We start from the raw sequence: 23,811 nt of genomic DNA, 5'->3' as shown, positions 1-23,811 counted from the left end.
CTTTCCCATTTTCTCGGCCGTTTTCTTTCTCTCTATTACTATTGTTCCCCGGCGTTCATACGGTGTCTATACTACTACTTCTATAGTCGATAGTCTTGGTGTCTTCAATGATGGACTGATCCACGTGACCATGACGTTACTCACATGCCGAGGATCTTTTTCTCTTCAACGCGGATACAAAAATGCTGGAAATGCCGCCCCCCACATCCTTTCCTGTCTGTTTTTCTCCCTCATCCTTAAAAGAGCTTCTTTGCTATCCTCCCGGTGGCTATCCGGATCTGTTCTTCCTTTCCCCTCCTCCCGATGTCCCCTGTCCCCCCGGGTGCCATCCGCCGGTGCAACTGAAACTCGAACCTGCCCGCTGCTCGGACTCAGCCTGCCGAGGTTCTACACGATCAACCCCCAGAAATTGCCACTTCATAAACACCTGACGCTATGGATGCTATTGTGGTAGGAAGTTTTGAAGCCGCGGCTGCTTGGCCGTTAGATATATTGCTAATCCTCTCTGTAGTCCCGGCTGGATGCCCTGGTTACCAACCCCGATCTTGCGCCGCTGCTGTCGCTCGTGAAAGGTATCCGCAATGGCGCAGTATACGGCGCGAAAGTGCGGTTTCCGCACGCTCTGGTGTATGTTTATACTCCTCCCTATGCTTCATCAGGTATATTGTCTGGAAGCGCTAACATGAAGCCTCTCTTCATAGGATGATCTTCCTATTTCGCTCTGGAACGTAAGGTTCCCCCCCACTCCTTCGCATTCCCGAAGCTCCTCTCCGTCCCGGCCAGTTACTAACTCCGCGTCATTCAGTGTGCGAGAAAAGGTCAAGCTTGTTCTTAAAGCCACACGCCAACATGCTCGGAATCTGGCAACTTTCGCTTTGGTATACAAAAGCTCTCTGATCGTTCTGCGTAATATCAACCCTGCGGGCGTTGGGAAGGAGGGGCAGTATGATAGCTTTTTTGCGGGGTTACTTGGGGGATATGCGGTTTTTGGTAGACATAAGTCGAGCATCACTCAACAGGTACGAACGACAATATTTGCGCGAACCCTGTGTGGAAGGAGCCAGCTAATATTTCGCATAGATCGTGATCTATATCTTTGCGCGTGTCGTGCTCGCCTATGCTAAACTCGCTGTGCAACCTAATATGCACCCGCTATCATCCCTTATAACACCCGAGGCCCGAAAGCAGATCGAGGGCAATGCCTGGGCTGTTTTTGCGTCTCTGAGCTGGGCGTTCGTCATGTATCTCTTCCGCTGGCACCCAGAGACCCTCATGTCTAGTTTAAGAAGTAGCATGGTTTATATGTATGCTTTCCTCGTTCCTACTATCCCCTAATGTAGGCATTGTGCTGACCACACCACCATCTAGCTACGCCGACTCAGACCACTGGGACTCATTCCGCAATTTCCTAATCCACAACAAGTAGACGAACGACTCCCTGCACACGATGCTAGAAGACAACCCTCCCCATCCTATTCCGTTGATCCTGGTGTATAGAACCGGTGCATTCTCTGCTTTTTTTTTTTTTTCATCTCGTCCCTATCCCGGTCTCCACCCCATCCTCTTGTTTTTTTTTTTTTTTTTTTTCGCTTCATATCCATTGTTACCCTGTATTATTCCTACCTTTCCTTATTTACTTGCTCGCCTCAAACCTAGGGCTGTCTATGGTGGTATAGCGTGTTGAATCGTTGAAATTCATTATTGCCCCTCCCGCAGGCGGATGGGGAAGAAGCCATTGAGATTCTAGTTTTGATGATAGAGGTTTTTTTTTCTCCTGTAACTGCCATACGCTATTGGTATGTATGCCGACGTGGCGCTGATGCTTTTGGATTGAATTCATATGATGATTCGATTGGATTTTGGTGTAGAAATAAATAAATATATATATATATATATATATCCATATCACGTTTCCGCGAAGATAATTAAGTCGTAAATAGAAACAATTCGCTAACATAACATAGTACAACATTGTTATGTGTTGCTCTTGATTCATGACTTGATAGCGCTAATCCGATTCTCTATTTCTTCAACAGTATATGTATAAGATCTACGGACGGAGCGGTTTATAGCTTGCTCTTCGGCTCAATCAGACTCTCCACATCCACGAACTGGTAGTAGTATTCCAAACTTTCCGGGTTCAAGAGTGTCCCCGAAGCCTTGATCATTTTCCCCGAGACAATTTGTTTCACGGGCAGCTCGACTTTCTTCAAGTTAACCGTTGTCTAGAACGCTTGTGTTAGCAACGAGTTGTCTTTCTATCCATGCATGCATGACAAAAAGATAAGTGTAACTAGTTAATCAAGGGGAGGGAGGGAGGAAGAAAAAAAAAAAAAAAAGACTACGCACCGGAATCCCAGGAGTCGGGAAAATATACTTCGGTACATGTCGAGCACTCAACGCCTTCCGGATTGCTTCCTTGATGCGCGAGACTAGTTCAGAAGTGATGCTGTATCCGGGTTTCATGAGGAGAAACAGCAGCACGGATTCGTCTGGGTCCCTTGGCCGTCGTTGGCCCACGCAAAGCGAGTCCGTGATCTCGGTTGTGAACTGCGTCTCGATCACGTTGTAGATTTCGGCAGACCCGAAGCGGATTCCTGATGGGTTGAGAACGCCATCCGAGCGGCCGAGGAAGAAGATTTGTTTTGTGATGGGGTGGATGCTGATGAAGTCACCGTGGGTCCAGACGTCTTTTTTTTTTTTTTTTTTTTTTTTTTGTTTCGGGCCTGGGGTTAGAAGTATTTCAAAGGTTAGTGGGTGGAGGGAGATAACGCACTGTCAAACCGGGCGAAATACGAATCAAAGTATTTCTGGGGTCCGTCGTCTCCTAGGAATTTCACCGGCATCGTAGGGAAGGATGAAGTTGCGACTAGTTCTCCTGGTTCGCCATCGGGGATCGCGGTTCCCTTGACGCCTGTGGCGCCTTCCTCGGTTTGGCCGTAGACTTCGACGTGTATCCCGAGCGCAGGACCCTGGCATCCGCCTACGTAGAGAGGGGTGAGCGGGTTTCCCAGCCCGAAGCTGGCGGCGAGGTCAGTGCCACCGGATATATTCACCAGCTGGGAATGTGCTGGAAAGCCGTCGTCGTAGAACCATTCAAAGAGAGACTCAGGAAGGACCATTCCTGTGCTTGTGACGGTGGAGAGTCTGCTCAGGTCTACTACTTCTTCTTCTTCTTCTTCTTCTTCTTCTTTCCGGGGCTGGATGCCGTTTTTGCGCAGCTCGTGGAGGTAGCGTGGAGAGGTGCCGAAGTGTGTCACTTTGTATTGGCCGAGGAGTTGGATCAGGAACTTAGGGCTGGGTAAGAAGGGGCTGCCGTCGTAGAGGATCGACTTTCCGCCATAAAGCATACCGGATATGGCGGCCAAGTACATGATCCAGCCAGTGGTAGTGTATTGGAGGGTGACGGAGTCCGGTCCCTGGTTGTGGTGCAACCGGGCTTCCTTGGTAGAGTTGAGGATGTAGCCACCGGCGCTGTGGACAATCGGCTTTGGCTTTCCGGTGGTTCCTGAGGAGAACACCACTAGGAATGGTTCGCGGAAGCCAATGCGCGTGAATTCTAGGTTGTCGGAAGGTGCTAGGGCAAGGAACTGCGCAAGAGGTTGAGCTTTGGGAACGGCACTGACATCTACAGGACGGCCAGGGAACCTCGGCATGGTGACGACGCCCTTGAGCTCCGGGATGTCTTTTAGACCGCTGACAACCTCATTAATCTTGGGTCGGAGATCGATGTGTTTTCCGTTGTAGACAGCAGCGTCATCGAAGAACACCCATTTTGGCTTAATCTGCAGGAGACGGTCTAGAATACCCTTAACCCCCGTATCCGTGGAAGCAGAGGAGAATAGGGCTCCAAGGGCAGTAGTGGCCAGGAAAACAGTCAACGTGTCGATGCTGTTGCTGGCCACGACGGCCACGCGATCTCCTTTCGAGACTCCAGAAGCCTTCAGAGCCTGGAGTAGCCTTCCTGTGCGCTGCCTCATCTGAGACCAAGTAAGGGAGATGGCAGGCTCTGACCCCCCTTCGCGGATCTGAGTCGCTACTATCTCGCCGTCCTCCTTGCCCGATTGAGTGACGATGTGACCCCCCCCATCGGGCGTCTTTTCGGCGGTAAAAAGCATATTCTCTGCGAAATTGAGCCGTACGCCATCGAACCAGGTTGGAATACTATCGATGCGGGCAGATTCATCAACAACAGCAGTGTACGATCCCTCATAGATAACTGGAAAGTAGTTCCAGGTAAAGTCCCAGAAGGCAGAGCGATTCTGTACAGACCAAGTGTAGAGATCGTAGTAAGTCTAGGAATTTTATGAGCTAACCCCATTACGAGTATCTAGGTAGATGTTTTAGAATTACTCACTGGAAGATTTATGCCCTTTTCTTTCTCTAGGTTTTGTTTAAACCTCCACATCTGGGTGGATTGGGGATTCGCATGCTCCCACAGTTTACGGGGAATCTCTAGTGAGGAAGTCATAATTGGTCGTGATGAGGTTGGAATCTTCCTGGACAAGCAGATATTGAGAGAAATTATCGGGGTTTAAAGCTGGAGTTATTTGGCTATACCGAGGGTCAAGGGATACGAGTAGTCGTTGCTTCTTGAACAGCGTTTGGCCTCGGCTATAGCTGTGGGATGCGGGGAGCCTGGTGTCCGTCTCCGATCAACTGAGTTGTCTAGGACTCCAGAAAGATATCCTCGGCTTCGTAATGCATGTCTCAGCTTAGGTCACAGCATATTCGGAATCCCCGCTATATCCGCTTGGACGTAGATGGACACACAGTATACAGTGATGCTTGAAGCCTCACTCAGCAGCAAGTACGACACCTGCAAATGCTCCGTGATGTTGTGCACTTCTACCCCAAGTAGATAATTGGTTAAGTAGGACCCTGTCTTTCCGAGGAATAAGTCCATTGATCCCGGTCCGAGACCGGCTTCCATCAGGTTCTGTGGCTGTATGGAAGTGAAGGGCTGTGTATTGAAGCTGGAGGAAAAGACGGCAAGAAGGAGCTCATCACTGCGCCGTTGGAGGACCAGCTTATTCTGGATGGTCGCAGTGTCCTCGATCTTGCTCACGAGAGATTTCGTGGTTGATTTGTCCCATTTCCCTCATTCAGCATCGCGAACACAAGATCAATGTTCCCAAGGGAGCGGCGGAGATTGCCAACAAGATGAAGACTTGGCTTGGGGATATGCTGGGCCGTTGTGGTGCCAGAATATACAAAGTTACGCTGACGTAGAATGTTTCCAAGTAATGATATAATGTCCTACGGGAGGGTATCCGACGGAGGTTGTTCCAGGCACGTTCCTCAGGTACCTAGGCATCACATCATAGAATCATCTTTCATCATATCATCATCCTGTCCTCTTAGTTTTCTCTTCTTCTTCCATCTTCTTTCCCATCTCACTTTTTCGAGTACCCTCTAGGTCTTTTGTCACCATGGAGTCAGAAAGCCTGCAACGCCAGGGATCTGCTCGCGACTCCAAAAAGGCGCGAAAGCAGCGTGAGTCCCTTGGTTCTTCTCAGATATCTATACGCGAGCCACGATCATACTACCTGGTAGTCTGTGGTGCGCAGAATTACATGGATGGTTTCATTTTCTCTGACTTCATGGGATTCTGCATGGCGCTGCGAGATCATGGCGTCGGAGGAGACTTCTTATCATGCTTCCCACTTGAACAGCACTTTGCATGGCTTCGAAACACGTTCAGTCCTCCTATTGACGTGATCAAATTTGGAAAACTGGGCCCGAATGGTCACAAGGCTCTTTACACGTACTCGCGCTTTGCTTATGTTAACCGACAATATTGGTGGACCCAAGTTGGTGTTCATGAGCTTTTAGGCCGGGTGGAAACATGGATTCGGGAGAAGCAGCAACAAGCAGAGGATGGTGATGTTGTGAGCATTATTCTTGAAGGTCACGGCTCTCGGAAGGAAGGATACTGCATTGGAGACCGTCGCGTCCACCCTGATGTCTTCGGAAATCTTCTTGCTGGTTTTAAAGATGGCGTCCAGGTAAATGCCATCTCGGGGGCATGCTACTCGGGTCAATTTATCAATGCAATCCAGGCATCGAACCAGAGGAGCCGGTACTTTGCAGTCGCTTGTCCCGGCGATGGTTTGGCACTGTCTCCAACCCGCAGCATCAGCAACAGGATACGCAACAGCAGATTCTCGCAAGCCTTTGTCCAATCATTAGCCAAGATCCAACTCCCAGGAGTACCTCGCAGGCGCATCACTTGGCGCATCAAGGACCACGAAGAGTTTATGATATTGCAAACTACCAGAAATCTTACCCCTGGCGCGAAACCCGTGGAGCCTCAATTTTGTGCCAGTCAGCCTGTAGATGGAATGACCATTCTAGAAGAGTTGATCTTCAGGGATAAGGTAGATATCCTTTACGACCCTTGTGTATCCTCCCGTCGCCGCCGACGTGAATGGCCCACAACAGACCAAGCGATCCTCGACCTCCTCCGAAGTGACTCCCCAGCCTCAATGACCGACGCAGCAAAGGCTATAGTAGATGTCGAATTGTCAAAATGTGACACTCGAGGTGGCTTCCGGCCCGACATTCATGTATACGATCAATTGTTTATGAAATCGACAAACTGGGTGAGCATACTCCGGAATCTGTATTGGCGGGCTCGGAGACAATCAGCAGTATGGGACGTTTTCGAGCTGTTAGTAATGAGAGGCTTCATACACCCAAGCTGTTTGACGACCCCAGTGGATCTCCAGTCCATGACCCGTGATACTGGTATCGTTACACAATTACTCACTTGCTTCTCAGCCCCTCTGCATGATGAGGACGCAGCCCATCAGGGTGATATTCCTTTGCAGTCGACCAGTTGGGATGTAGATATCGGATGGTAGGATCAAAACCTAGATGCCCGTCTTCCTGTCAAATCTAACATCGAATCTAACTTCTATGACTAGGCTCGCAACAATGATCGTCCGCAGTGGCGCAGAACTCGAAAAGCTTCTCGACACAATTCATACCAGTCGCTTTTTCGGAGAATGCCTACCGGAAAAACTAGAAGAGTCTAAAAAGATGTACCCAGAAGGGACAGCAAAACTATCACTGCATCCCCGGGAGCGGGAGGGAAGGCTCGGTGCAGATGGTAGCATAATGCCTCAAGACAATACTTTTGGATTTTGGCTTCCCCATGGTCTCACCAACGATGAAACACTTGGCGCACAGATCTGCCAGTGTAAGGACCGTTTCAACAATATTGAGCGCGCATTTCGGGAAGTTGAGGCGATTTCAAAGGATCAACTCTGGCTTGAGGCGGAACAGGCAGGTTTCTTCGACCAGAATCAAAGGCTGCCTGGGGGAGATAACGACAACCCAGATGTCACAATCGAATGCGATGATTCCAATCTGCCTTATATTTGAGAAAACTGTGGCACACTGTGGCGGAAGGCGGCAGGAAGGGTCTGGAGAAGAAACCTGGTTTATCCGAGACCGAGGCGTTATTTCCTTTTAGTAAGTTGTATTAACTAACTAACTACTTAGTTAACTAGTTAGTTAACTATCCCGTAGGTTTGCTTCATCATCATCAATCGCTTTAGCTAGTTAACTAACTAGTTCTCAATCCATTACGGTAATTCATCGTTCCGAGAGTTGGAGCTGCAACATGTGGCAAATAGAGCTGGCTGCATCGTTAGAGAAGAGAGAGGGATCAATAGTCCTGGTCAATTCCTCCATACGTACCCTATAATAACTTCAATTGAAGATAACCTGGAAGTATACGGAGTGCCTTAGGCAGGTAGAATCCTTATATTGCTGCCGAACTGCCTGAGGCGGAAGGACTAGACAAACGAAACAAACATTGAGTGACTCGAATTAAAATCTCGGTTTCTTGAAATTGAGATTGAATAAACTCCTTCTTATTCGTTCATTCACTTCTTTTACTTTGTTAATATCTTTTTCGTTCCTTTTTCCTTTTTTTCTTCTTTTTTTTCGGTGGGTTAATCGACCACAGGGTGGCTGCTATTCTGAAACTATGGCGTCGTCGTTCACACCTCCAAGTACGGACAATGCACGAATTCAGATGAACGAGATCACACATATCTCAGATTCACTGAGCGAAGATCTAGCAGATCAGCATGGAGTGGAGGGTAGCACAAAGCAATGCAATTCTCAAACAACTGAAGCGTTCAATACGACTTCGGAAGCACCAAACCCCCGTAGTAACTTGAGGATTTTCGCAACCATGATTGCACTCTCAGTATGTGACCCCGCCTACATATATTTATCCTTCGAGAAGACGTGAGGGCTCGGTGTCTAATCCTGGTATTAGCTTAGTTTATTCATTGCTGCTCTGGATCAAACCATTGTAGCTACTGCGACTCCTACGATCTCCGCAGATCTTCACTCTGGAGCTGGCTATGTCTGGATTGGTGGTGCCTACCTTCTTGCCAATGCGGCCAGCGCCAATATCTGGGCCAATTTGTCCGATATCTGGGGACGAAAGCCCATACTTTTGTCAGCTGTTGCGTTATTCTTCGCTGCCTCCATCATTTGTGCTACGGCTGTTAATATGCCGATGTTGATTGCAGGCCGTGCACTCCAGGGAATCGCTGGTGGAGGTCTCCTTCAGTTGGTCCTCATCACTATCTCCGATTTGTTCAGTGTTAGGCAGGAAGACCCTCCCCTTGACTTCTAGCTCCCCGCAGCTAACAACACGATAAGACTTCGCAGCCTGTTTATGGGCCTCATAGAGTTTATTTGGACAATCGCGGGCGCTCTCGGCCCCGTACTCGGTGGTACTTTCACTGAATCCATCTCATGGAGATGGATCTTCTGGATTAATTTACCAGTGTGTGGAACAGCATTCCTGCTTCTGATTCTCTGTTTGGACGTCCATAATCCGAGAACGCCTGTTTTCGATGGTATCAAGGCAATCGACTGGTTTGGCAGCGTTTCTATCCTCGCTATTTCCCTCATGGTTCTCCTTGGCCTCAACTTTGGTGGCGATGCTTTTCCATGGAGCTCGCCCAAGGTGATTTGCCTGATTGTATTTGGCTCTTTGATGTCGATTGCTTTCATCTACGCCGAAAAGCGTCTAGCCAAGTACCCCCTCATGCCTCTTGGTATATTTAAAAACCGCTCAAACATTGCGTGTTTCCTTGTTGGGTTTACGCATAGCTTTGTACGTATTTCGGCCTGATCCTCCGGATAACGGTATTGACATCGAATCTTAGGTGTTCCTCGGAGCGGAATACTATCTCCCTCTCTACTTCCAATCCGCCAAGGAAGCGACCCCCTTCCACTCTGGCCTCATGATCCTCCCCTTCGTCCTAACCGAGTCCACATCGAGCCTGCTCGCAGGGATCACCATCCACCGCACAGGACGCTACCGTGAACTAATCTGGCTTGGAACCACGCTTGTCGTCCTCGGACCGGGTCTCTTCATCAACTACAGCCCCGATTCCTCCCTCGGCAAAATCATCGGATACCAGCTCGTAGCCGGCTGGGGATGTGGCCTACTCTTCTTCCCCCCGCTCCTCGCTCTCCAAAGCAACATCCCACAACAGGAAACCGCCACGGCTACCGCTACATTCGGGTTCGTCCGTAATGTTGCGATGGCGATGTCCGTCGTGATCGGTGGTGTCGTCTTCCAAAACAGTATGAACTTGAAACAGGCTTCTCTGCGAGATGCGGGATTGTCGACTTCTTTGCTGGACGAGTTCACCGGCGCGGAAGCTGCGGCGAATGTTCTCTCTGTGCAGACGATCCCAGATCCGCTTCAGCGGATGGCAGTGAAGAATGCCTTTGCGTGGAGTGTGCGCAATATTTGGATTTTGTACACTTGCCTTGCGGCTATTGGGCTTGTGGCGAGTGCGTTAATCACGAAGCAGCATCTCAGCAAGGAGCATGTGGAGACTAAGACGGGGCTGAGAGAGAAGTCGCCATCTTCGGAGACGCAGACGCAGTCTTCAGAGGTCACCGAGCAATATTAAATAATAAAAGGGGCCTGGGCTGCCATAAAAATTTTCCACCATCTGACACCATTCCATTCTCCCGTAAAGGTCAACAACAACCAACATACCTGATAAAACTGCGAGTCAAGCCATGCTGACCCTAATCCAGACGCACCACAGTTCCATCCGATTAGCGAATAGTATTTCCGCGATGCAGGTCTTCATGCGCAAAGCCAATCTTGGGGGCCTTGAGACCCCTCACAGCCTAATACAGATAGAAAGACAGTGGGCGGCGATGACAAAGCTGCTGGCACTGCAGCTAGTTAACTAGGTAGTTAACTAACTGGATATGCGAAGATACCTGGTATAGTCGGACCGGAAGAGTCAATCTCATCTTCCCGGAAACTGCAGGATAAACCATGAATGGAACGAGGTTAATTTGGATACAGTGATGTCAGGCTTGCGAAACATATCAAAAACTGATGATTAATCCATTATTTTCTCTCGTATTATGCGCAACAACAATGTACACACCACCCAGACATGCATACATGCATATATATATGCAGAAGGCTACCCAGTTCTCATGAACTCGATTACCCCTCATTCTATACTTCCAACTCACATAGTACTCGAAGTCTGAACCGAATTCCCATCGCAATCCGGTTACCATGTCCCTTCCAAGTACCTTCAAGCGGGCTGTCTTTCGGTCTGCGGGAGCTCCCCTCGAGATCGAAGAGATATCTCTTACTGCCCCAGGCCCAGGTGAGCTGCTTGTGAAGGTCGAGGCCTGTGGAGTCTGTCACTCGGACACATTCGCGCAGAAATTTGGTATGGGAGGATCATTGTAGGTTTCTCTTGCTCCTGCATAGGAGAGCACTAACGGAACAGCCCTATTGTTCCCGGCCATGAGGTGATCGGCCGCGTTGCTGCTGTCGGAGAAGGAGTCCAAGACTGGAAGATCAAAGATCGAGTCGGAGGCGGTTGGCATGGAGGACATGATGGTATATGTAACGCGTGTAAACACGGGTACTATCAGATGTGCAGCAACAAGGCTATCAACGGAATCTCCAAGAACGGTGGATGTATGTTACGGACTGTCCCTGAAAAAAAAAAAAAATAAAAAAAAAGGATATGAATTAATTAACCTCATCTAGACGCCGAATACTGCCTTCTACGTGCTGAATCTGCCGTCCGGGTTCCCGAGGGCGTTGACGCCGTCAAGTACGCGCCTATTCTCTGCGCCGGAGTGACGGTCTTTAACTCTATGCGCCGCATGAATATCACGCCTGGTTCAACTGTGGCTGTTCAGGGCCTAGGTGGCTTGGGACACTTGGCTGTTCAGTATGCAAACAAATCCGGATATCGGGTAGTCGCTTTGTCCAGAGATGCGAGCAAGGAGCAATTTGCTCGCGAGCTGGGAGCGCATGAATACATTGACGGAAGCAAGCAGGATCTTAGCCAGGCATTGCAGGAACTAGGCGGGGCGTCCTTGATTGTTTCGACTGCGCCGTCTGCGAGTGTCATTACCCCTTTGCTCAAGGGACTGGGGATTCTAGGCAAGCTGTTGATTCTGTCTGGTAAGTTGGGTTAACTGATACCCCCTTCTTGATGTATCTCTCTAATCCGCCGGAAATAGTGCCGGGAGAGGTTCCGCTGGATATTACCGTCATGGTCAGCTCGAGCATGCTTGATATACCGTAGAATGTATAGGATGCTGACTCTATTTAGATCAACAATGGTCTCTCCGTGCATTCGTGGCCGAGTGGTCATGCTACGGATTCAGAGGAAGCCATTGCTTTTACGCAGCTGGCGGGTGTCAATTGCATGGTTGAAAGCTTCCCGCTGGAAAAGGTCCAGGAGGCTTATGGTAATATATATCTCCCCTGTCTGAGTATGAGGCTGTTCTGACCTTTTTCTGTAGAAGCCATGCTGCACAACAAAGTCCGATTCCGCGCTGTGATTACATTTTAATATGCAACCGAAACCTAAGCCTCAGATAGCTGTTTCAATCAAATGTTATTGTTGACATTCACACACGTAGATATATATATATAGAGAGAGAGAGAGATATATGAATATAGAATCCCTAACAGAAAGACTAGTATATAGGGCTAGCGGCGACATCAACCTTCTCTTCTCCACCCACGGCCTAACCTTCAACCCCAACATCTCCCTTCCTCCCTTCCTTCACCTAAATAAATCCCAACCCATTCACACAAAGAGCAAAATGCCACCTCCAACCCTCCAAACCACACCCGATCTACTAGTACTCGCCCCCGAACCCCTCACCCGCGAGTCGTTCGCCCCCTTCGGCACAGCAATCATCCCGCCTCTTCCCCGCAACACCACCACACCCCCGACCCCCCTCTCTACACATCCAACCCAGAACCTCGTTCCTCGCCCAGCCCTCGCGAACCAGGGCTCCGCATTGAAATACAGCCCCATTTCCCCGGTAACAAACCAGTACCCGGGACAATGCCCCAGCGGGAAAGCGTCCGAGGCGCGCATGACGATGTTTTCCTGTTTCCCGAGATCTTTGCGTTTGGTTTCTGATCGGGCTGCAGGAGGAGGAGGGAAAGTCGCAGAGAAGGGTGTTTTCGATGTTCGGATTCTGGAGCGGCATCCGTTCACGACGCAGACTTTTATCCCGTTGGATTTGTCGAGTCGGTTTCGTACATCTACATCTACATCTACATCTACATCTACATGTACCGGTACCGGTACAGGTACAGGTACAGGTACAAGTATAAGTACAGCTACTCGGATAGCGAGAGAGAAGGAAGAAAACACAGAACGGGGAGAAGAAGAAGAAGAAGAAGAAGAAGAAGAAGAAGCACACTACCTTGTTGTTGTTGCCCCCACGCTAAAAGGTCAAACTGCACTAGCTGCCTCTGACTCCGGTGCGAAGGTATCGATTCGTGACCCGCCTGATCTGGGCCGTGCAAGGGCATTTCTTGCTTGTGGCGGGCAGGCTGTTACGTATGCAGCGGGGACGTGGCATGCGCCGATGGTGGTGTTGGGAAGAAGAAGGGTGGATTTTGTAGTTGTGCAATTTGTGAATGGGGTTGATGGGGAGGATTGTCAGGAGGTGAGGTTTGGGGAGGGACTTGTGGTGGATTGTGGGGTTGAAGGCGCGAGGTCTGGATCTCGTTCTGGAGCGAAGCTCTAGGAGTGAAGTTAAGGGGGTGCTTGCTTGCTTGCTACGAGGTAGTGATTGGATTTATGTACTCGATCCCCAGGATCTTGGGATCAGTATCCAGTATCCAGTGCCCTGTCTGGGACCTGTACTTAGGTGGGTGGATGTATGGTATTGGATAGGTGGGTAGGTTGTTTTTATTGTACATAGGTAGTAATTAATGAATTATGATACAGTAGATGCGCTGAGGAGAGGTGTCTTGTGGATGCTGTTGCGTATATTTCGTGCCAGATCGAGAGTTTCCTGGGGCAGTCCTGCTAACTGGGCGACCTTGAGAGCATGCGACTCGCGGTTCACACCCTTTCGCAGTCGGTGAACAAAGGAAAATGATCCAGAGGTGGTCTCTTTCACATCCGTGCAGTATCGCCCCAGCGCAGGAAAACCGTCCGTCATATCAGCAAGCGCATGGAAATGAGTTGCAAACAGTGTTCGACACTGGTTGCGGTAATGTAGATGATGCAGACAGGCGAAGCTCACGGCGGTCCCGTCCTCTGGTGTTGTCCCACGACCGACTTCGTCCATAATCACGAAGGACCGCGGCGTGGCTTGCTTCAGGATTGCAGCTGTCTCGAGCATCTCCACCATGAATGTGGACTGGTCTCTGAATAGATCATCTGCCGCTCCGATGCGGCTGAAGATTTGGTCGACGATGCCGATTTCTGCGTACTCCGTGGGAACAAACGATCCGACCTGCGCGAGGATGGTGATCAATGCGTTCTGGCGCAGAAATGTGCTTTTACCCGCCATGTTGGGCCCCGTAATTAGCCAGATGCGCTCAGCCTCGCCAAGGAAGCAGTCATTGCTGGTAAAATGCCGGCCTTGCTCCTCGAGCCCCAGCTTGACAGTAGGATGTCTCCCCCCGACAATCTTATGACTGGTGCCTTGTGTGAGGATGGGTCGGACAAGCTGTTGCTCGTGCGCGAGCGTGGCGAACGAGCAGGCCACGTCCAGTTCATCCATAACCGAGGCGTTGCGTCGGATCTTGACGAGGTTCAAGATAACTTCGCGCCGCAGATTTTCGAAGATGGCTTGCTCTTCTTGGCGGATCTGAAGCTTTACTTGGTCCATGCGGCCGCCGAGTTCGGTCCAAGCTGGTAAATAAAACGACCTAGTAGTTTTAGTAGAGGAGACGTTTCGTGTTACGCCGAGCTCTTCTAATGATTTTTGGCTAACTTTGGCGCCCTTGACATGGCATATGTGGCCCAATCCTGGGGTCCACTTGAGCGTCAAAGTAGACGAACCTACTGATTCACGTAAACACTGGGTGAGAGCAAGTTTCTCGTCCTGTAACTTTTCCAAAGTCTGGTGAAGTCCTTCTAGAGCAGGACTCGCATCGCGTCTCATGATCCAGGTATCGATGGTGGATGATTCATCTACAGGTGCGCGATGATCCGCACTCTTAGATCTGATCTTTTTCGGAAGACCCTCTAGATCTCCTGGCAGGCCTTCACTCATGGTAACCTCTTGCGCTAGGATAGCCGCTTCCGCAGCTGTATCGTCCTCAATGCGCTGCTTTTGGAGTAGCCCTTCTTCATCAATTGCAGACAGGATCTTGTCCGCGAGAATACGAGGTCCGTCGAGCTTGAGACGACTAATCATTGTTTGTAGTGATCGACGGGTTCTTTCCGTCGTAGTTTCGTGCTTTTTCCTTGACAGCACCCTCTTTACCTCCTTCGAAGCCTCAATTGCCCTGGATAGACAGATCAAGTCGTCTGGGTCTCCTCGTCCCAGGGTAAATTTCTGAACCAAACGTTGAGCATCGTAACTGCGTTTGAGCAGTTGTGTCAAACAATTTCGTAGATCACTATCTTCGATGAAGGCCGATACTAGGTCCAACCGTTCGTTGATCACTGGCAAAGAAGTAGACGGTGATGTCAGGCGATCTCTCAGCAGTCGCGCTCCACTCTTGGTCGAAGTCCGTCGGACAGCATGAAGTAGACTGCCTTTTCCAAAACCATCGCGTGCTGTTTCGAGTATTTCTAGGCCCCTGAGACTGTTCCGGTCGATATTCATTGATTCATTTAAGTGTCGACGACGAGGTGGTTGAAGCTTCATATTGAGGCCCTGGAGCTGAACTCGGATGTACTCTAACAGGCTATAACCCGCAGCCACCTCCTCTTGCGTAAAAGATTCAATCGCTTTGGACGAAAGAGGAGCTTCTAGCATAGAAGTCCATTGCGACATAGGCGCAATATGCTTGGGAAATTGAAAGAAAGTCATAAGCCGTTGATCATGTCCGATTAACAGCTGTAACTCTTGGCCGACCAAATCTTGAAGATTTTGATCTACGAGAATTTCTCGAGCCCCAATCCTGGCGATGGCCGACGGAAGCATCTGTGCAGTAGTAAACTGGGTGGAAAAGTCCCCAGTTGAAAGATCTAACCAAGACAAGCCCACATTTTGGGAAGCAGAGGAGAGAATGTGTTGGTGGGAAGACGAGTCATCACTACTGGCGGGCAACTTCACTATCCTCGAGGAATCTATGTATATGGCCATTAAGAAGTTATTTTCGGACGGATCCATGAACTTCTCGTCGATTAGGGTTCCTGGAGTGATGATTCGCGCGACCTTGCGGTCGAACAGAAGGCCCCCTGACCGGGCTTTGTCCTCCGCACCGTGCGCAAACTCCTCACTGATGGCTACGTATTTGTTGAGATCTTGGACAAGAATTTTCAAAAACCGATCTAGCTGAAAGAATGGGAATCCTGCCATAGGGACAGGACCGGCACTTGTCTTCTTGGAAGCCAGCTTAATATTAAGCAACGGGGCAAGCTCCTCCGCTTGCTCAAAGTAGAGCTGGAGCGCAGTTAGAACCCTTCGCTTCCAGAAAAACATCCTCCGCGTCGACGTTGGACAAGAAGGCTATCCGTACCTCATAAAAGCCCCCGACTCGCGTCAAGATAACGCAGTTCTTGAACTTGTGCATATTATTGCGATGTCCCTGAACAACCGTGGGATACCGCGGTCCGTCATCTACCACATCTCGATAGGGCTCTAATTTCACCGCGCCTTGAGGCAGGTCCTTTAGCTTCACTGTTGACTGGGTTTTGGCATGGCGACGCTGCAGGAGATGAACATCTGGGAATAGCGTTAGGCCTGCGCCGCGGAGAGGCCGGTGGGCATGGTGACAAATGGTTCGGTGCACATCGCAGCGATGGGGAGTAGCGATCCCGAGTCGGGCCAGAGATCTGACCTGCGACTGAATCAAGTAAGGTATCTGAGCTCCATTGATGGACATGGTCCTCAAAGGCGAGCTTCGTGGTAAAGGAGGGTGCAACGCGTTGAGCGTGTTGATGTGAGGTAAATTTTGGCTGCTTTTCTGTCGGCAGAAAATATCGACACCTCAGGCCGCAATCACCAATTTCCGTCTCCGCCACTGAAATCTGCAGCTCCAGAACTTCACGTTCCCGACAGCTTTTACGCACCCACTTCTTCCACTCCTCCTTCCTCTATCATTTGCAGAAGTTTGCAGCTTGGCACTTGGAAGTGAGCTTGCTTGCTGCAGGAGGATGGTCCAGGTTTGTGAAGCCTTACGGAGATCTTTTTATCGCTGAGTTCATTCCTGGCTGTAGGTGTCTCGACGCGCCGCCGAAACCTGAGCCTGAGCTCCACCGAGTTCAGTGACGACTTATTTCGTCAAGTTTTTGTTGCCATTCTGTTCTTTTTATTCAATTATACCCCTATATCATCAAAATGGCGGACCAAAATATCTCGCAGTACAAGTACTCGGCGATGTCCAACCTGGTTCTCCAGGCGGACCGTCGTTTCATTTCTCGTGTCAACGATGAACCCACCGGAGATCCCGAGTCGCTCGCTGGCCGCATTAGCATCCGGGAAATGGGCGGGAGGATATTGCGTGATGATGCGCCGAAGACAAAGAAGAAGACCGCATTGGTAGATATCGAGCGGGGTTCGATTCGGGAGGGTGAGGATGTTCTTGCGCGTGAACAGAAGAAGCGTCAGAAGGGACAGGCTACCCAGCTTCGCGGCCAGGGGATTCTCTCCGCTGGTGACGCCCTTATCGAAGGCCTGAAATATCGTCCTCGCACACCGGCTACCCGCGCTACCTACGATTTAATCCTCACATTGACAGCCAGCCGTCTCGGTGACGTGTCCCACGAAATTGTCCGAAGCGCCGCCGATGCCGTCCTGGAGACCTTGAAGGATGAGGAGATGAAGGACTTCGATAAGAAGAAGGAAATTGATGATCTTATCGGTACCTCCTTGAATCCTCAAGAGTTTAATGAGCTGGTAAATCTGGGAAAGAAGATCACAGATTACGACGCACAAGATGAAGACGAAGAGATGGACGGTGGCGTTGCTGGCGAAGAAGAGGCGGAGTTAGACGAACGTCAGGGTGTCGCCGTGGTCTTCGACGAGGAAGATGAAGACGAAGATCGACTGGGAACCCTGGATGAGGTCCGCGATGATGACGAATTGTCGGAGGATGAAGAAGCCGAGCAGCGGGAATCCGGCGATGAAGAGGCTGGGAAGAATGCAGATGATGATTTGCCCTCGGAAGAAATGGTGATAGATGGAGGATTACAGCGCGATGGGGATCGACAAGGGAAAGGGTTGAAGATTTCTGCTCGCGAAATCGATGCCTACTGGCTTCAGCGTCAGATTGGTTCTGCATACTCCGATGCTCACATTCAGCAAGAAAAGGCTACTGAAGCACTTGAAATTATGGGTGGTAAAGCAGAAGACGGCACAGAGAGACCACTGCGAGACGTCGAAAACGATCTGATGGAGCTCTTCGATTACGACTACCCAGACCTTGTTGCCAAACTAGTTACAAACCGTGACAAAATTGTCTGGGCAACCCGCTGGCGACGGGTGGCTGAGGATGCTGATGCTCGCCACCTTGTTGAAAGCGAGATGGTTGAGGCTGGTCATCGCGCTATTTTGGACGAGATCCGTGGGAAGTCTGGTCGTGATGACGATGCAGGTCGCCCCGAGAAGAAGATAAAGCTCGACCTGATGGATGTTGACGTCCCTAATGCCCCAGCTGCTGCGGAAGAGAAACCTACTGAGGGCGGATTAGCCCGAGGCCTGCAACCAAAGCGATTGATAAACTTGGAAAACCTTGTCTTCCACCAAGGCAATCATTTGATGACGAACCCTAGTGTCAAGTTACCTCAGGGCTCCACGAAGCGAACATTCAAAGGATACGAAGAAATCCATGTCCCACCGCCCAAACCTAAGAAGGCACCCGGGGAGAAGAACATCCCCATCACGGAATTGCCTGAATGGGCGCGCATTGGATTTGGCGATGCGAAGGAGCTCAACCGTATTCAGACCAAGTGCTATCCTTCCGCCTTTCAGGATGACGGAAACATGCTCGTTTGTGCGCCTACGGGCTCGGGAAAGACTAATGTCGCTATGCTTAGCATCCTTCGTGAGATCGGTAAAAATCGCAACCCCCAAACTGGAGAGATCATGCTCGACGATTTTAAGATCATTTGCATTTCTCCTTTGAAGGCTCTTGTGCAAGAGCAGGTTGGAAACTTCGGGAAACGCCTTGCCCCGTATGGTATCCGGGTGTCTGAGTTGACCGGCGATCGTCAACTCACGAAGCAGCAGATTGCCGATACTCAAGTCATCGTTACCACACCCGAGAAGTTTGATGTCATTACACGAAAGGCGTCAGAGACCAGCTACACCAAGCTGGTTCGTCTGATCATCATTGACGAAATCCACTTGCTTCACGATGAGCGTGGCCCTGTCATTGAAAGCATTGTAAGCAGAACTATTCGCAAGGTTGAGCAGACTGGCGACCCCGTTAGAATCGTTGGTCTTAGTGCAACTCTTCCGAACTACCGGGATGTTGCAAACTTCCTTCGTGTGGACCCTGAAAAGGGTATGTTCCACTTTGACGGATCCTACCGCCCATGTCCCCTGAAGCAGGAGTTCATTGGCGTCACTGATAAGAAGCCAATCAAGCAGCTGAAGACCATGAACGATATCTGTTACAACAAAGTCATGGAGCAGGTTGGACAGCGCAGAAACCAGATGCTCATTTTCGTTCATTCTCGTAAGGAAACGGCAAAGACCGCCAAATACATCAGGGATAAAGCTCTGGAAATGGAGACAATCGGCCAGATTTTGAGAAGTGATGCGGCAAGCAGAGCTATTTTGGCAGAGGAAGCAGAAAACGTCGATGACGCTTCTCTCAAGGATCTTCTGCCCTACGGATTCGGTATTCACCATGCCGGACTGAGTCTTGCAGATCGTGATTCCGTTCAGGCGCTCTTCAGCGATGGCAGTATCCAGGTTCTCGTGTGCACCGCAACCCTCGCCTGGGGTGTTAACTTACCGGCGCACACAGTTATTATTAAGGGAACGCAGGTTTACTCCCCAGAGAAGGGTAGCTGGGTGGAATTGAGTCCCCAGGATGTCCTCCAAATGTTGGGGCGTGCTGGTCGTCCTCAGTACGACACCTATGGTGAGGGTATTATCATTACTACCCAAGCCGAAATTCAATATTACCTTTCTCTCCTCAATCAACAACTTCCAATCGAGAGTCAGCTTATGAGTAAGCTCGCGGACAACATGAATGCAGAGATTGTGCTTGGAAATATCCGCACTCGCGATGAGGGTGTTGACTGGCTTGGTTACACCTATTTGTTCGTCCGCATGCTACGCTCGCCTGGCCTCTACAGTGTTGGGGCCGATTATGAGAACGATGATGCACTGGAGCAGAAGCGGGTTGATCTTATTCACTCCGCAGCTGTGGTTTTGGAAAAGGCCGGCCTGGTCAAGTACGACAAGAAGACAGGACGACTCCAGTCAACCGAACTGGGACGCGTTGCCTCGCACTATTACATCGGCCATAACTCCATGTTGACATACGCCCAGCACCTTCAGCCATCTATTGGCAACATTGAACTTTTCCGAATCTTCGCCCTCAGCGATGAGTTCAAGTATATTCCAGTTCGTCAAGATGAAAAACTGGAACTCGCTAAAATGCTGGGCCGTGTACCCGTCCCGGTCAAAGAAGGCATTGATGAACCTCATTCGAAAATCAACGTCTTGTTACAGGCCTACATATCTAGACTTAAGCTTGAGGGTCTTGCATTGATGGCGGACATGGTCTACGTTACCCAATCCGCTGGCCGTATTCTTCGAGCCTTGTTTGAAATCTGCCTAAGGAAGGGTTGGTCGTCTGTTGCCAAGAATGCCCTCGATCTTTGCAAGATGGCCGAACGACGGATGTGGCCTACTATGTCGCCTCTTCGTCAATTCCCAACCTGCCCTAGAGATATCCTTCAGAAGGCCGAAAGAATCGACGTACCTTGGGCCAGCTACTTTGATCTTGACCCGCCTCGCATGGGCGAACTCCTCGGCATGCCCCGAGCTGGGCAAACAGTGTGTGATCTTGTCTCCAAATTCCCTCGTTTGGAAGTGCAGGCTCAAGTGCAGCCTGTTACTCGCTCCATGCTGCGAGTTGAGCTGACGCTTACGCCAAACTTTGTTTGGGACGAGAATTTGCATGGAAATGCTCAGGATTTCTGGATCATGGTTGAAGATTGCGATGGCGAGGAGATATTGTTCCATGACCAATTCGTCCTACGGAAAGATTATGCTCAATCCGAGATGAACGAGCATCTGGTCGAGTTCACTGTTCCTATTACGGAGCCTATGCCACCCAACTACTTCATCTCTCTTGTCTCTGACCGCTGGATGCATTCGGAAACCCGTATCGCTGTTTCATTCCAGAAGCTTGTCCTCCCCGAACGATTCCCTCCCCACACACCCTTGCTTGACATGCAGCGAGCTCCAGTGAAGGCTCTTAAGCGCGATGAATATCAACAGTTGTACCCGGATTGGCAGTATTTCAACAAGATCCAGACGCAGACATTTAAGTCTCTATTCGACTCAGACGAAAACGTCTTCATCGGTGCTCCTACTGGCACTGGCAAGACTGTTTGTGCGGAATTAGCTCTGCTGCGTCACTGGGCTGACGCGGACAGCGGCCGTGCGGTCTATGTTGCCCCGTTCCAGGAACTGGTCGACCACCGTCTTGCGGACTGGGAAAAGCGACTGAGCAAACTGGCCGGTGGCAAGACTATCGCCAAACTCACCGGGGAAACCACAGCAGACCTGAAGATCCTGGCCGGTGCGGACCTTGTCCTTGCTACGCCTAGCCAGTGGGACGTCATCAGCAGGCAGTGGCAAAAGCGTAAGAATGTGCGAACTGTGCAACTCTTCATCGCAGATGAGCTACACATGCTTGGAGGCTATGGCGGATATATCTACGAAGTGGTGGTCTCACGAATGCATTCCATTGCGCTGCAAACTGAGAGCGGGATGCGCATTGTCGGCCTGAGTGTTCCCCTTGCGAATGCCCGGGATATCGGAGAGTGGATTGGCGCGAACAAACACACAATCTACAACTTCAGTCCACACGCCCGTCCAGTGCCTCTGGAGCTCCATATCCAATCCTTCAGCATTCCCCACTTCCCTTCGCTTATGCTTGCAATGGCTCGACCCGCGTATTCATCGATTTTGCAACTGTCTCCAGACAAGGCTGCTCTTATTTTCGTGCCTAACCGCAAGCAAACACGGTCAACTGCTATGGATCTTTTGGCTGCATGTGCCACTGATGACGATGAAGACCGTTTCCTTCATGCGGATGTGAACGAACTAAACCCACTCCTTAGTAGAATTCAGGAGCATACCTTGGCTGAATCCCTATCGCACGGTATTGGATACTACCATGAGGCTCTGAGCGCCACCGACAAGCGTATTGTGTCCCATCTCTTTACTATTGGTGCAATTCAAGTTGTTATTGCCTCCCGGGATGTTTGCTGGGAAATCAACCTCACAGCACACCTCGTGATTGTTATGGGAACCCAGTTCTTTGAGGGACGTGAACATCGCTACATTGACTATCCCATCAGCGACATTCTCCAAATGTTTGGCAAAGCATCTCGCCCTCAAGAGGATCGGATCGGTCGTGGTGTCCTGATGGTACCGTCAGTCAAACGCGAGTACTACAAGAAATTCCTCAACGAAGCCTTGCCGGTCGAGAGTCATCTACAGCTCTACCTGCACGATGCATTTGTCACCGAAATCAGCATGGGAACAATTGGCTCTACCCAAGACTCTGTTGACTGGCTAACATATACCTACTTTTATCGTCGCCTTCTTGCCAACCCTAGTTTCTACGGCCTCACTGACGTCAGTCATGAGGGTCTTAGTACTTTCCTATCGGAGATGGTTGAAAATACTTTGAAGGAACTATCTGAAGCTAAGATTATTGATCTGGATGAAGAGGATGATAGTGTCTCGCCTCTGAATGCCGCTTCTATTGGGGCCTACTACAACATCTCGTATATCACTATGCAGACATTCCTTCTTTCTCTGTCCGCACGAACCAAGCTCAAGGGAATTCTGGAGATTATCACATCTGCAACAGAATTCGAGTCTGTCCAAATGCGTCGCCATGAAGATCATATTTTACGCCGGGTTTACGATCGTGTTCCTGTCAAGATGTCAGAAGTCGCGTTCGACTCGCCTCACTTCAAAGCTTTTGTGCTGCTTCAAGCCCACTTCTCGCGCATGCAACTGCCCATTGATTTAGCCAAAGACCAGGAGGTGATTGTGAGCAAGGTGCTCAACCTTCTTAGCGCGTGTGTGGATATCCTTTCTTCCGAGGGCCACTTGAACGCTATGAACGCGATGGAGATGTCGCAGATGGTGGTCCAGGCTATGTGGGATCGTGATAGCCCCCTCAAGCAGATTCCCCATTTCGGTCCTGAGGTGATCAAGGTTGCCAATGAATATAAGTATGTACATTCCTTTTTTTTCAATCTCTAGATATTCTACTAACTCCGATCGACCTATTAGGATCAATGACATCTTTGAGTTCATGGACGCAATGGACCCCTCTGAGAACAAGGACTACGCCACCTTGGTTAAACGCCTGGGGCTCGATAACAAGCAGCTGGCACAGGCAGCCGCATTCACGAATGAGAAGTACCCTATTCTCGAGCTTGATTTCGAAGTCGAAGATCCGGAGAATATTACCGCTGGGGAGCCAGCGTTCCTTAAGATCAAGGTTGAGCGAGAAATGGAGGAGGACGATGAGGTGGATGCAACAGTTCATGCACCGTTCTATCCTAGCCAGAAGATGGAGAACTGGTGGCTACTCGTGGGAGACGAGAAGACGAAGAGCCTGCTTGCTGTCAAGCGAGTTACCATTGGCCGGAAGCTGGAACTTCGCCTGGAGTACACTGTGCCTAACCCTGGTGATCACGAGTTGACTCTGTACTTGATGAGTGACAGCTACGTCGGTGTGGATCAAGCTCCCACCTTCAATATTACGGCCGCTGAAGGCATGGAGGAGGATGAGAGCGACGAGGAAGAGGAGGAGTAACGAATGATTTATTGAAAAAGAAGCTGAAATTTCTTGGTTTATTAAGTGATTTGAAGTTTAATCTGTCTGAGTACAAATGTAATTATACGGAATGATTAGAACAGGGTTATAATTATTCTTCTTGCAATAGTTACTTCTTTGACGTATCTATTCTATTGGTGGTGCCGTTAGTGAGGGGAAGAAGCTGTACCAAATCGGAAGCTCTCCGCCTCCATTCCCTCCTCATCATCTCCAACCATCATCCTTATCATCATCCTCACCATCTTCATCCTCCTCTTCCATCCTCAAGTAATTCATCTTCATCATCCTTA

At 49.9% G+C, this 23,811-nt stretch overlaps 8 protein-coding genes across 8 annotated transcripts; 6 read left to right on the top strand and 2 right to left on the bottom strand.

The window, feature by feature from the left end:
* The first annotated feature begins 190 nt into the window (after nt 1-190).
* On the top strand, nt 191-1,585 carry P175DRAFT_0496995 (Tim17/Tim22/Tim23/Pmp24 family protein). Its single transcript, XM_040896182.1, has 6 exons — nt 191-450; nt 512-627; nt 702-728; nt 806-1,019; nt 1,081-1,304; nt 1,369-1,585. The coding sequence occupies exons 1-6, from the start codon at nt 436-438 to the stop codon at nt 1,424-1,426; spliced, it is 654 nt and encodes a 217-aa protein (XP_040755261.1). The 5' UTR covers nt 191-435; the 3' UTR covers nt 1,427-1,585.
* A 481-nt stretch (nt 1,586-2,066) lies between these two features.
* Nucleotides 2,067-4,471, bottom strand: P175DRAFT_0505649 (acetoacetyl-CoA synthase; the record flags this gene model as incomplete). Its single annotated transcript, XM_040898122.1, has 4 exons — nt 2,067-2,225; nt 2,350-2,690; nt 2,777-4,295; nt 4,358-4,471. 4 exons carry the CDS (start codon nt 4,469-4,471, stop codon nt 2,067-2,069), a joined length of 2,133 nt encoding a protein of 710 aa, XP_040755260.1.
* Nucleotides 4,472-5,432: 961 nt separating this feature from the next.
* Nucleotides 5,433-7,389, top strand: P175DRAFT_0489055 (uncharacterized protein; the record flags this gene model as incomplete). Its single annotated transcript, XM_040895714.1, has 3 exons — nt 5,433-5,496; nt 5,557-6,862; nt 6,930-7,389. The coding sequence occupies 3 exons, from the start codon at nt 5,433-5,435 to the stop codon at nt 7,387-7,389; spliced, it is 1,830 nt and encodes a 609-aa protein (XP_040755259.1).
* Nucleotides 7,390-7,999: 610 nt separating this feature from the next.
* P175DRAFT_0489054 (MDR family MFS transporter) lies at nt 8,000-9,959 on the top strand (the record flags this gene model as incomplete). The annotated part of the gene is made up of 4 exons (XM_040895713.1): nt 8,000-8,224; nt 8,297-8,629; nt 8,663-9,148; nt 9,201-9,959. 4 exons carry the CDS (start codon nt 8,000-8,002, stop codon nt 9,957-9,959), a joined length of 1,803 nt encoding a protein of 600 aa, XP_040755258.1.
* Nucleotides 9,960-10,591: 632 nt separating this feature from the next.
* On the top strand, nt 10,592-11,894 carry P175DRAFT_0489053 (uncharacterized protein; the record flags this gene model as incomplete). Its single annotated transcript, XM_040895712.1, has 6 exons — nt 10,592-10,767; nt 10,812-11,005; nt 11,078-11,500; nt 11,560-11,594; nt 11,652-11,790; nt 11,845-11,894. 6 exons carry the CDS (start codon nt 10,592-10,594, stop codon nt 11,892-11,894), a joined length of 1,017 nt encoding a protein of 338 aa, XP_040755257.1.
* Nucleotides 11,895-12,072: 178 nt separating this feature from the next.
* P175DRAFT_0496990 (ureidoglycolate hydrolase) lies at nt 12,073-13,305 on the top strand. The gene has a single exon (XM_040896181.1). It carries the CDS (start codon nt 12,151-12,153, stop codon nt 13,090-13,092), a length of 942 nt encoding a protein of 313 aa, XP_040755256.1. The 5' UTR covers nt 12,073-12,150; the 3' UTR covers nt 13,093-13,305.
* P175DRAFT_08086 (mismatch repair ATPase MSH1) lies at nt 13,105-16,391 on the bottom strand. The gene has a single exon (XM_040901108.1). It carries the CDS (start codon nt 15,952-15,954, stop codon nt 13,285-13,287), a length of 2,670 nt encoding a protein of 889 aa, XP_040755255.1. The 5' UTR covers nt 15,955-16,391; the 3' UTR covers nt 13,105-13,284.
* A 148-nt stretch (nt 16,392-16,539) lies between these two features.
* Nucleotides 16,540-23,625, top strand: P175DRAFT_0469279 (ATP-dependent RNA helicase BRR2). Its single transcript, XM_040894998.1, has 2 exons — nt 16,540-22,910; nt 22,972-23,625. The coding sequence occupies exons 1-2, from the start codon at nt 16,813-16,815 to the stop codon at nt 23,498-23,500; spliced, it is 6,627 nt and encodes a 2,208-aa protein (XP_040755254.1). The 5' UTR covers nt 16,540-16,812; the 3' UTR covers nt 23,501-23,625.
* Nucleotides 23,626-23,811: the final 186 nt, after the last annotated feature.

This window comes from Aspergillus ochraceoroseus (genome assembly GCF_002846915.1).
Source record: "Aspergillus ochraceoroseus IBT 24754 chromosome Unknown P175scaffold_1, whole genome shotgun sequence".
Classification (NCBI taxonomy): domain Eukaryota; kingdom Fungi; phylum Ascomycota; class Eurotiomycetes; order Eurotiales; family Aspergillaceae; genus Aspergillus; species Aspergillus ochraceoroseus.
The sequence above is the reverse complement of the archived record's forward strand: the minus strand, read 5'-3'. Positions and strand labels throughout refer to the sequence as shown.